The sequence below is a fragment of the Idiotropiscis lumnitzeri genome, chromosome 10, assembly GCF_059441095.1.
Source record: "Idiotropiscis lumnitzeri isolate Australia: NSW breed Sydney's pygmy pipehorse chromosome 10, RoL_Ilum_1.0, whole genome shotgun sequence".
Taxonomy (NCBI): Eukaryota; Metazoa; Chordata; class Actinopteri; order Syngnathiformes; family Syngnathidae; genus Idiotropiscis; species Idiotropiscis lumnitzeri.
The window spans coordinates 13,210,472-13,223,172 of NC_142400.1; the positions used below are offsets into that span (position 1 = coordinate 13,210,472).

Consider the following 12,701-nt stretch of genomic DNA (forward strand, 5'->3'; position numbering starts at 1 on the left):
TTGTGCCTGGAGCGATGACCGCAGAATATTACAACTCAAAGCTATACATCAAATCTACAGACCTCCGAGTGATGACAATTTAGTGCAAATGTTCAAATAATAAGAGAGGCGATGGCTGAACATCATTGTGAATGTGTTTTTGTTTCTTTCAGTGCCTCCTACCGTTGGACTTAAACAGCATATTGTACTTTTCATTAATTGTGTTATGATGATTAATTGACACTTACATAAGCATTTTTGTTTGTTTTATTGAATTGAGATCGTCAGCAAATAATTACACGGCAAATAGCAATATACGTACTGGTTCTTTCTCACAAAATTGCAATGAAAATTTACATATGGAAAAATATCAATGTTAGAACCGTATTGGCCTCTAATACAATATTCAATTGAACCACTTTTCAGAACATCCTCCGTGTTAGTTCTAAAATGTTTTACTGTTATCAGACAGAAATAGCTGTTTTTTAAGCGATCGGGCGAGGAACTCTGCGGCACACACCCATTTCCACCTAGTTTAAGCTTTCGAGACAGAGCATTCGATAATTCATATCTGGCCTCTCTTTATTCCAAAGTGAACACATATTACAGATGATAAAAATGTAGCTATCACAAATTGATTGAAAGCAACCATTCAGTAAAAGATATAAAGTGCACAATAAAATTACTCTCCTTCTACTAGTAGAAATTTTTTTTTTTTTTTTTTTTTTTACAAGAAAGGTTTCAAGGTTCCTTTATAGGGGTTTTATTTAAAAGATGTGAGTTCATCACATGGAATTGAATCAAATCATTCCACTTTTATATATACAGTATGGAGATAGACATTGAATCGGCTTTTATTGGAGAGATAAATCTTAGAAGCAAATGCCAAATTTACAGTTACCAACTCCCAAGTTCTTTCGTTTTTTTAAAATGATAACAAGAAATTCATTACATCATACTCTTTCGAACTCATCCTTACCCTATTGAGTCAACTCTTAATTCCACTGAATTGAACTAAATTGTATCGTTCAATCCACCCCATGTATGGCGATACATGACAAATCTTATACTTTTATGCTAACGAAAACACATTTCACTTTGAGACAAGATTGCACCTTCTATGTTTCAAATTCATAGTTACATGATTTTTTTCTGAAGATATTAGCGTGTTGCTAGATAGATGTTTTCTTTCAAATTCTCAGCAACATTTTAAAGAAGACTGTAAATGTCACATTAGCTTAATTTCTGCTGATGCTAACGCTAACTTTTGACAGTTTTTCCACTTCCATTGGAGCATCACCATTTTGTCCCCTCCGGTCAGTAGAATATGAAATACTGTGGAAGTCAGAGTTTTCCACTCTGGCAAGATGACAAAAGAATCAATAAAATGAAGAATGGACACTACAGCCAAGGATAAGATTCTTCAGATGGATAGATAGCTTAGGCCAACATCTCATTCATCATGTGTTGTGTCAATGGCAACTGCAGCCAAAAGAATGCTGAGATGATTGAAACACCTGTAATGCACTTTGGTAACTTGCGACTTTTCCAAGCAAGGAATAAAGAAAACAAAGCCATTTTACAGTAAACCAGCAAAATGTTGACCAGGTGAAATAAGACAAGCCCAAATTAAGTCAAGAGTAAAATTGGGCAGTTTAATTAATCGGTTAGCTTTGTGCCGGTCTACGTGTATGTATAGGTGTGTGTGTGTGTGCGACGGGCATAGTATCTATTTGAAATAATGGCAGAAGAATTTAAAAAAAACAAATGAAAGCATACCATGACCAATAAAGCTTTTTCTCTCATGTGCTCTCCATGTTGCGTTATAAAATAACACACACAACTATGAACTTCAAATGACATATTAGCAGACTGTTGACTCTAAGCAGAGTAAGGCTAATCTCTTTCTGTCTGGAATAATTTATGCCTGACACAAATATAAGGTTGTTAGCAATACAATTATTACATTCTGATACGAAGTGGATCTTTTTAGCTGTATGTTATATGTTAGGCTACTTTGGATAGATTTGTGTTATAAACACTAAAAAGTGTTGAAAATGTTGTTTTTGTTGTTGATTTGCTTTCATTTTGTCAATTTTGGGCACAACATCATTGTTAGGTTCACATTCAACTGCATTTTATATTCACTAATATTCTGTTCCATTTTACATCCTATAATATTGTGTCTTTTTATCATGAGATACAACTTGTCAACCGCAAACACAAGACAGAAGCACACAAAAACACAAGTGAAGGCATACCTTGAGAGTAAATTGTTTCTTTTCTCAGACACTAATAATCCCTCTGAAAGCCCTGCGCCATATCTTTTGTTTTTTTTCTCAAACCGTAATGAGCTGTGATCTGTTATCAGTCATTACAGGAAGCGTAATTATTCAACTGGTATTCTGCACACGCTCACAGAGAGCTCCCTGAAGGTGACCTTTTCATATCACCATAGAAACTGCCTCACTCTTCACTGAGATGCTCTCCATGTACTGTACACAGAGTAAGGAAGAGAGGGCGAGTCACACAGGCAGGCAGCCAAATGAGGAGGAAATGAGTGTTCTTCCTATCTTGCAAATATAGGAGAACTTTGGGCACGTTTATAACCCAAATGTTCATAAACCGATGTAAAGTCTCTCATTGAAATTGAGTCAAATGCAATGAATCTGTTCCAGCTCCAAAATTATGTGAACATTCTCCCTTTTTTAAATCAGTATCGTACAATTTAAAAATAAGTGGAACCCCACTATTATAAGGAAATGATGGTACCCAAAGAAAAGATTTAACCATTTTCAACAAAGGTGTGTCCTCTCATTAGCATCATGGGTGTTTTTAAATATTTAAGCAGTAAGTCAACCTTTTTAACGGTTGACAACTCGTCACTGTTTGGTGACAAGTTGCCACCATGCCTCTGACACAAAGAGATTCCACACAAAAAGTCAACATTATTGGCTGTGCAAAGATAACGAATAAACATGAAGTTCAATTAATATCCGCTCAAACTGACCATTCTCTTATTTTTAAGGCGGAATTTTCTACATTGGACCTAAAATGTTGCTGTGATGATAAATAAGCCTAGATCATGACAGGTTGCTATTCAAGTAACCACTGATTAAAATATAAATTTTACTTATATGGAGACTATTGCTGAATGAGCGTCATGATTTATTGGCAAGTACTTCATCAACCCGCAAAAAGACAACAACGGTTTTGGGACCTTCCCCCACAGAGACTCAGATCCCCACATGATTAATCCCTTAGCAACTCGACTTAAACGGAAGAATCATTTAACAAGCCATCTGTCTGCGCAGTTGTGTTCCATTATGGTAGTTGCAGTGTCATTGACTGCAGTTCTGCCAAGTTATAAAACAACAGAAACAGGATATGAATGTGAATTGGTCTGGCTACTGTGAGTAAAATGTTCCATAGATCCTTCCAGATCCTATCATCCGAATATACAACAATCTACTAATCGAATATATTCAAACTGAGTGGCTGGACTACTCGAGGTGTTTTGTAGGTGGGTTGTTGGAACATCCGGGCAAAGAATATTTTGAATGATTCTTTTTGATGAACTGATTCAAATGATTCAGTTCACTTATAAGAACAGTCATACCCACCACTATGCTGTGGCTGTGTACTGTATTTCTCAAATGGCTTTCGAAACCCTTCCCAGACTGAGAGAGGTCAAAAAACTTTTTTTTTCTTTGGATTGTGGCATTTGGTTGTAGTTTTTTTATTTTTATTTTATTAAATATTGTGACTGACTTCCTTTTGTCAAACTGGTTCTATTTTAGTGATTTCTTGATTGAACAGTTCTAGAGGAAAAAAGGCAATAATCAATAGTGTTGACTGAACAAACAAATGAATGAATGTGCTGAGGGAAAACATTGCCCTGAGACTCAGACATATAAACAAAGTGCTCAGTGAAATTATTACTCTATCTATCTATCTATCTATCTATCTATCTATCTATCTATCTATCTATCTATCTATCTATCTATCTATCTATCTATCTATCTATCTATCTATCCATCCATCCATCCATCCATCCTTGAACGAGTATCAGTCCCATATCCAGTCATTGCCTGGTTACTATATAGGGCTCTGAATCACGCACGATGTTGTCATGGAGCTGGCACATGCGCAGCAGACAAAGAGGTGCTCTGATTCATCAACCTAGGGAGAGGTGGGGGGGGCGAGATAGGAGGGAGAGAGAGCGAGAGACAGAGAGAGAGAGCGCGAGAGCAAGAGAGGGGGAGATATTGAGAGAGAGAGATACGTAGAGAGAGAGAGAGAGAGATACGGAAAGAGAGAGATACGTAGAGAGAGAGAGAGAGAGAGAGAGAGAGAGCGAGAGACAGAGAGAGAGAGCGCGAGAGCAAGAGAGGGGGAGATATTGAGAGAGAGAGATACGTAGAGAGAGAGAGAGAGAGATACGGAAAGAGAGAGATACGTAGAGAGAGAGAGAGAGAGAGAGAGAGAGAGCGAGAGAGAGAGAGAGAGAGAGCGAGAGAGAGGACTTTAGAGTGATGGGAGCTGGCTGAGCAAGCAGCAGCGAGTCATCGCTCTCCAAGCTGCTAATGACAGGTAAATTGCGGTTTCAGTTTTTAAGATATTATTATCGAAGCAACTTCGGTGCACATTTGAAAATGTCACTGTTACTCTCGTTGACGACGTAGTCGGAGCGCGTGTGTTCATTTGAAAGCGAGTGCTTGCGTGTGTGCGTAATCGTAAACCCTCATCATGTCGTCCACGTCTGGTTAGTATGTTATGTGTGTGCTGTCACTTCGTTGATTGAATTAAAAAAATGGAGGAACATGAACACGAGCATATCAAATGAAATAAAATTTAACCCAAATATATTTTGATATGTCCTGCACGTAAAAAACGTCTGGCATATTCCACTTGCCAATAAATCAGTCGACCAGATTTCGTCAATACAGTAATTGTAAATTCAATTGACAAGCGTATTGTATGTTCTAAATTTGTCTCATGGGGGTAGGGAGGACGCAGGCTCGAGGTATTTTACGGATGAACGTCACGTATGACGTATGCATGTGTTTTCATGCTGAGGGAATGGCGTTCAGCACCAAGGCCAGTTCTCAGACAACCCCGGATGGCGGTGGTGGGAACGAAGGAAGTAATAAGAATAAATAATTCGTTATTTTGCTTAAGTTGATTTCTCAGATATCTATACTTTACACTGTGGTCTTTAATTTTTAACAATGTTTTACTTTTACTTTGTACTTTTGAAATGATATGTGCGCTTCAACTCCTTATATAAGAAAGATAATTAATAGATAATCATTGAAGAGAGTTGAAATGAAACAAAGCTGAAATCTTGATTGTGACCTTGAGGTCTTATAGAGTAAAACTAGGGGGAGATAAGGTGTATTTTACATCTGAGATCATTAGCCAATTTATTATTTTTTTTAGTCTGTTCACAACATTAGCAAAGCTATGAAGCACAATTTCATAGCTTGAGCCACCACGAGCAAGCACTATGTTAAAATAAATACATTTTGTGTGTGTCATTTTATCTAAATGGGTCATAGAATATTTTTTTTCTTTTTACTTTTGTGCTCAGGTTATTGTTCATTAAAAGTATGACACTGTTGCTCACATTCAATGAGGAACTCATCCCTCATCTCTCCTGTAGGGATCTTTTGTCATTAGTAACATCCTCGTGCCGCCTCGATATTGCAACTGAATTAAATGTAATTCATGCTCCGCATTTAAATTACTTCATATGTATTCATTGCTACTTTGTGACATTCAATTGAATCCAGCAGTTTTGAACAGTTGATACTCAACCGTTTCATTAAAAATGGTTGCTCCAAATTCCAAGAACATTACTGAACTGGGTAAACCATTTCCCATTTAATATAATCACTTTAATGTGTTTTGTGATTTGCTTTAATTTCTTTGAGAATGATTTTCTGCGTGTAATTGCAGTGAATTCATTAAACTGAGCAATAACTCCAAGAAATGGTACTGTTATTGCTTCATTCACTTTTGCCATGAACAAGAAAAAAAAAATATAGACCTGTTATTAGAATTAGAATTAGAATTAGAAATCCCTTTATTGTCATTGTCATTATCAATATTTCCTAACCGTTTCTGTGATGTTGCACGATATCATTTGGTTATGTTTCAACAAAGAAAGTAAATGAGAGCCCGTAGAAGCAAACAATATCATGAAACATTATTCTCATTTATGTGTTGAGGTAATGAGTCATGAAATTCACTGTTGGAATAAGCCGCCGGATGTGAACTCTATCTTCATGATCAATACTTTAAGAAAGACAAAAAGAAAGATAGGCGCCTCTTTTCAAGGTCTATTGTTTTATTTTGTTTTTTTTAATGTGAGATCTGCTCAATCTGCCGAGCTCTGATATAGATGTTAATTGTGAATTGGTGCCTGAAATCAGATTGACTTAAATTCTTTTAACCACCATAATTCAATATGTCAGACTTTCTTGGCAGACTTGAGAACAACAGATTGATTTACTCTCAGTGTCAGTTTTGCTTTCTCTTTATAATTTTGTAACAAAAAATGCAAAATGGCATTGACACGGCATTAGATGAGCATTGAGAGTCATAGTTTTATAACCTTTTCAGCGACAGATGTTTGAACACAAATGGTGGAGCAACGCATAACAATACTCATTGATATATATTTTGTACCCTCTATGAACAAATGACTAATTTTATAGCGTCTTACTGAGTCACATACATTAATAGTAGGCGATGAAGTACTATTATTCGTTTGTGTCTGCATGATTGCGTGAATTACACTGCCTCCTGGTGGTCAAGGCAGGCACACCAGAGTGAGCGGCACAACGCAATGTATTGTAACATTTAATCAGAATGCACAAATGTCTTAATTGCAAAAAGTTTCGGTTTGTTAGGTGCAGGGTGGATTAATGGAAAGGTGATTTGTGATATGAGCGTCTGGCGTTATGAGAGTGGTCATGGAACAAATTAAACTCTCTGGACAGAGAAGTGACTTTGTTTGCAGTGTACTATTCTAAGATTTAAAATGTAGCTTCATATCTTCTTTCTGTGGCTAACATTTGAAAATCAAATCGTGAATGATAGAATGATGAATAGAAATGCAATGACATAGTATAGGTGAAAGTGAAGAATGTGAACTTAATCATTGCCCTTGTATGAAAATGAAGTTACGCTTGTTTGTACACTGCACAGGTTCCAGTCGAACAAAATAGGGCCTTTCGATTAAGACAATATAAAGAGATCTATTAGACTTCATGGAGTTTTGTTGGAACACAAGTGGGCCTAGAAGGGCCTTGAAATGTCCAACATTTCATACGCAGCGCCGAACTTCTGGTTCAACTCCCAATTTAATCTCTTTGTTCTACGAAGCAAACATACAAAGTAAAGTTTGGAGAATAAATTAAAACTAATATAGCACACTCCTCTTTAGGTTTATACAAATCTGCAAAGGTCGTCGTAGTGCAAGATTCTTTTATTTAAAAATATAAAACACCATTGATATTCATTCCACATGTGCATGCATGCTTCAACGTGTTATATAACTTTATGGGAGTGCGTGGGGGTAAATGTGTTTATGAATGCAGAAATGTATTCATCTGAGTATGTGCATTATGCAGCGAGTGCAAAACGGTGTGGGTGGATTCATTCATGCATTACTATCTGTGTTTGTTCAAGCAGGCAGACAGATGTGAAGGATGGCGTCTTGCTCCGAGATCTGTGGGTCGGAATATGGCGAGCAAGCCCAAGTCAGCGGGAACTGCCAGCAATATGGCGTCCGCTCCTACTTACACCAGGTAGAATAAAGACACTCATATTTCCTCAAAAGAAAGTGTGAGGGATGAATAAAGGGCGATTTGGGTTATGGATTAAGAAATATGTCTCTGTCATCCAGTTTTATGAGGAGTGCACAGCCTCCATCTGGGAACGTGATGAAGATTTTCAGATTCAGAGATCGCCTAGCAGGTGGAGCTCTTTACTCTGGAAGGTGAAATTTTAACATCAGTTTGCTCATTCCTAAACCTAACTGCTGTTACATTTCAACAAAACATGACTTGCAAATCTTTGTTTTTCCCGCCGCAGGTCTGTCTTGCGTTTGGTACCTTGATCTTGTTTGCAGGCCTGATTGTCATTGTCGTGGGTTACGCTACTCCAGCTAGGATTGAAGCATTCGGTGAAGAGGATCTTCTTTTTGTGGACAGGTATACCATGCCTTGGGGAAGAGATGGTGTAAAGTTTCATGGCATTTGTGTTACACTTGATCCTATTTAAAACTGGATGCATTGCTAATATGCAAATATGGTGGGAACAGTTCTGTATTTGAAACCAGAATGAATCTTACTGATGAACTATGCAAAAAATCTGCAGCAAAACTCAAATTAACTCATCTGTATATTTAAAAGTCAAAGAATAAAAATTAGTTTTAAGACTAATTTTAAAGATGGGACGCGAAGGGTCTGGCCTGACGTTTAGCGGGCTGTTATTCTGACTGGCAGTGGAAAAAGCTCAATCCTCTCTGGCATAGTCGTTGGTGCCGCTAATAGCGTCTGCTCCGTAGACCTGAGGCACCAGGCGGTTGCGTAGGTGTTGAGGAGTCCAGAGAGGTAAGGTGGGACGAGGCCATTTAAAGATTTGAAAACAAATAGAATCTTTAAAATAACTCAAAAATGTACACGGAGCCAGTGAAGGGATGTGCACCAACATTTTGGACCAACTGGAGTCACTTGATGGAGGATTGTCTGACTCCAAAATCAAGTTCATAACAGTAATCCAGCCAAGATGTGTGAATTACTTTTGGACTGAGGATTTTCACACGACATCTCGAAATGTCTTCCTCAACAGCCAGGCAGTGAGTTTTAACCGTGCGCTGGATGTTTGCAAGCTGACCGGGGCTGTGCTGTTCTGTGTGGGAGGCACCTCATTGGCCGTGGGTCTCCTGTTGTCTGCCTTTGCCAAAAGCTACTCCAAAGAGGAACTATATCTGCAGCAAAAGTTTAAAGAGCGGTTGGCTGATTTGCATTCAACAGTTGGTAAGGTTTAACTCTCCAACCAAGAGACACAATCGTATTTAAAATGCGGTTCTGACTAACACAGTAGGCCTTTTTTATGCTTTTGTCACAGGTACACCCATAATGAGAGCACCGACCCCCGGGGAAGGAAAGGTGCCGGTTACACTTTCCAAGGTCCAGAATATCCAGCCGGCAACCCCGAAATCAGAAACCTGACAGCAGTCTGGTTGAAGGGGGATAAAATAGTTTGTTTGCTGAGTGATGGGTGTGCAGACTTTGAGTGAGTAGACTGCGTGTATGTCCATTAATGCAGAGATGTTATCACTAAATAGATCATCTTACATGACTGATATGGCCATCTCCTCTCACTGTGTTTGACACTAGATAACAAAGTACATTTCACGTGTATCGGCTTTTTAACAGATAAAACACATGCAGGTTGTGAGTGCTAGCCATCCAAATTTATAGCAAGACAAAGAAAGTAATCAAGAACAAATCAATAGAACACAGCTACTGAACAAGTAAACATTTTTCTTTGAAGTGGAGTCATTGTGTCTGCTCCCGGAGAGAGGCTGAGCATCAGGAGGCATTATTGATGCTTTGCTGCCATTTCGCAAAAGCCAAAGCACCGGATACAATAACCAATCATAGCAGCGTGACATATCGTCTCATGAAATCACCAGCACTTTACTGTCTACATTTATGTTAGATAATTGTGAACCGTTGGGGCAAATTTGATGAGTTAAACAAAATAGACTTCTGACATTCTATCCTGACATGTTTGATGTTATTTTCTGGAGTAAAATCTCTGACAGGAACTAAAACCAGAAGGCCAGATGAAGGCTACATTGGACACTACACAGTCTATCAATAAAAAGCAAAGCACAGATTTTTGACATTTCTCATCAGTCAGCCATCATTACAGTGATGGGTTATTTTACCTTTAAAAACTATTTCTGCCGTATTCTATTTTTTTTTTATTACAGTAGAGCTTCTCAAACATGTTAGATAACATTTCACCTGGATTGATTCATACAATCAAAAAATTGATAAGGTTTTCTTCCCCCTGTAGTCATAAAATTAATATTTCACCAAACTAACCTAAACATATTAAAATGGGCCCCAGAAAATATTTCTGTCATTTATGGATTCAGCATATCGTACACAATCACGGTTCGGTCAAATTACCCCAAGAATCAAGAATTGAAGTACACAGTTGATGCTTTTTTTTCCCCCCTTGAAAGTGTCTAGTTTGGGGCATTCTGTCTCACACAAATGAGCCTCAGCTCAACCTGCCCCTCTCTGTAGTACAAGTCTGGCTTTCCGTTACCTTGACAACCAGGGCCAGAGCTGTTTTCAGGTCCTAATCCGAATTTTGATTGAGTCGAAAAGCAACGCAAGTGCTCGTTATGTAAAAGCAACGGTTGTATTTTCACTCTAAATTACAATTATCCATCTGTAAAGCATGTCATGTGAAATACCCTGTGACGTCATAGACGGGCCAAAAAAAAAGGCTTTGCTTATAGACACATTTTCGGAAATAGTCACCTTTTGTGGAATTAACGTGGTTGTGCAATTTTACACCTGATGCATTTTTAGGCCCATTCAGAGTTAAGGGTGTTATATTGTATTTTTGTTACATTTAGGTACAGTAGTGTTAATTATATATACTATTACTTAGCTTTGCACATAAATAAATATAACGTTGCTTTAAAAATTTACTGTGCAGTTTAAACCCATAAGAGAGTATTTATATTTCCATTATTTCTTTTGGTGGGGTGTGTGTATTTTGGCAGTGCAAAATCTCAACAATGTGAAGAGTGGCCAGCACCCCACAAAATATTGTTTGACCTCTGAGATTCAACTGTGTTACTTTTGTCCAGCATGCAAGAACATTCATATTTCATCGATGGGAAGGGCACCCAGCACATTACACTATTTGAAGAAAAATTTTTTTTGGCATCCTTAGTTATAGGAATAATGCAGTGATCACAAATCATTTTTTTTATTTGTGCATCATTGCTCTAGGACAAATTTACTTCAGTCATGAAAATCCTCAAGTAAGTTTACGTTTACGAGCAGTCCCGCTGCCACCAATATCCTCTTCATTTTCTTATTCATCAAAGTTTGGTGATTTTTTATTGTGGCACATTTTTATTTCTATTTTAACCACACAAACTACAAAGCTATATGGTTGATATTCTAAATGTTAACCAATCATGTTACCTGTAATCCTGTTCCAAGATCATTCGGCAAGATGTTAAAAGGTTGAGTGAGAGTGTACACAGGTGATCAATAAATGTGCTCACTAGTTGTCTCATGCTATAAATTGTGTGTTTGGTATAATTCTTTTGCTGTCCAACGGCTGAATTCCATATTGCAATTTTTTTTCTCTCAAGAAAAAAAAACAAGATTCAAGGTTTAGTCTTGCAACTTAATTTTCCATTCAGTGTGTCTCCTGATGTAACTGTACTCTCCAAGGGGATTATAATGTATAAAAAACATCTGATATCCATATCCACTATGTATATCTATTTTCAAATGTAATAAAAGTTAAACATGCTGGCTATTTTTGTCCAAGACTGTATTCACATTAATGCAGAATCATAAAACTGAAATGTGTTGCACACTCTCTCTTTCTTTCGCTTCATCTGAAAATTATGAATTTTATAACATGATCTTATTTTCTTAAAATCCTTCTTGAGGATTATTATTCAACAAGTGAAGCATCTCAACACTTTTACTGTAATTAGAAACATACATCATGTATCTCTCATGTCACTCTCCACTTGATCATAATTTTGATATTATAAAATGGCAAATATCGAAGCCAACGTTGAACCATTATGATATATATGTATATATACATATTTATACATATATATATATATACATATATATACATATACACATATATATATACATATATATATATATATACACACATATATATATATATATACATATATATATATATACATATATACATATATACATATATACATATACATATATATATATACATATATATATATATACATATATATATACACATATATATATATACATATATATATATATACATATATATATACACATATATATATATACATATATACATATATATATATATACACACTACTATCCAACTCTATAACCAACATGAGTTACCCTCATTAGCGTAGTTTACAGTTTTCACTGTAATCCTTCAGCAGGGTCATTTATGAAGGCAATGTATAGGATGATAAGTGTTCTATTTGAGGCCTCATTAACACACCCACATGTGCACACACTGAAAGGGACCACTGGACTAGATAGGACAGAATTAATGACATATCCGGGAATAGCACCCTGAGGACCATCACCTTGAGCAGTCAGAAGTGAGTCATGGAGGCAACACACACACACACACACGCACACACACACACACATTTGCTCACCGATGACTCACACGCACCTGGAGTCCTAGACGGGATGAATGCCAAATAATAGGAAAACTTGCTGATGAAAGAAAATGAAGCCATCACCGACATAAAATCTTATAATATTTCATGGTATGCAAAATGTTTCTTACTTTGGATTTCATTGCAATAAATTGATAAACATACACATTTTTCGATATCAGACTGTACTAATTAATCTAATGGTAGTAGTAATACAAGTTTAATTATACAATGAAGGTCATTATCACCT

The 12,701-nt window shown here is 36.9% G+C and overlaps 1 protein-coding gene across 1 annotated transcript; it reads left to right on the forward strand.

The window, feature by feature from the left end:
• The first annotated feature begins 4,426 nt into the window (after positions 1-4,426).
• On the forward strand, positions 4,427-11,577 carry nrsn1 (neurensin 1). The gene is made up of 6 exons (XM_088307555.1): positions 4,427-4,572; positions 7,681-7,796; positions 7,895-7,987; positions 8,083-8,201; positions 8,842-9,029; positions 9,121-11,577. Exons 2-6 carry the CDS (start codon positions 7,698-7,700, stop codon positions 9,222-9,224), a joined length of 603 nt encoding a protein of 200 aa, XP_088163681.1. The 5' UTR covers positions 4,427-4,572; positions 7,681-7,697; the 3' UTR covers positions 9,225-11,577.
• Positions 11,578-12,701: the final 1,124 nt, after the last annotated feature.

What these genes read in the sequence shown, in the direction of transcription:
- nrsn1 (XM_088307555.1), top strand. Translation starts at nt 7,698, where the DNA reads ATGGCGTCTTGCTCCGAGATCTGTGGGTCGGAATATGGCGAGCAAGCC. An exon ending in TCCGCTCCTACTTACACCAG is followed by an intron (nt 7,797 to 7,894) that starts GTAGAATAAAGA and finishes TCTGTCATCCAG; the next exon opens with TTTTATGAGGAGTGCACAGC. An exon ending in GGAGCTCTTTACTCTGGAAG is followed by an intron (nt 7,988 to 8,082) that starts GTGAAATTTTAA and finishes TTCCCGCCGCAG; the next exon opens with GTCTGTCTTGCGTTTGGTAC.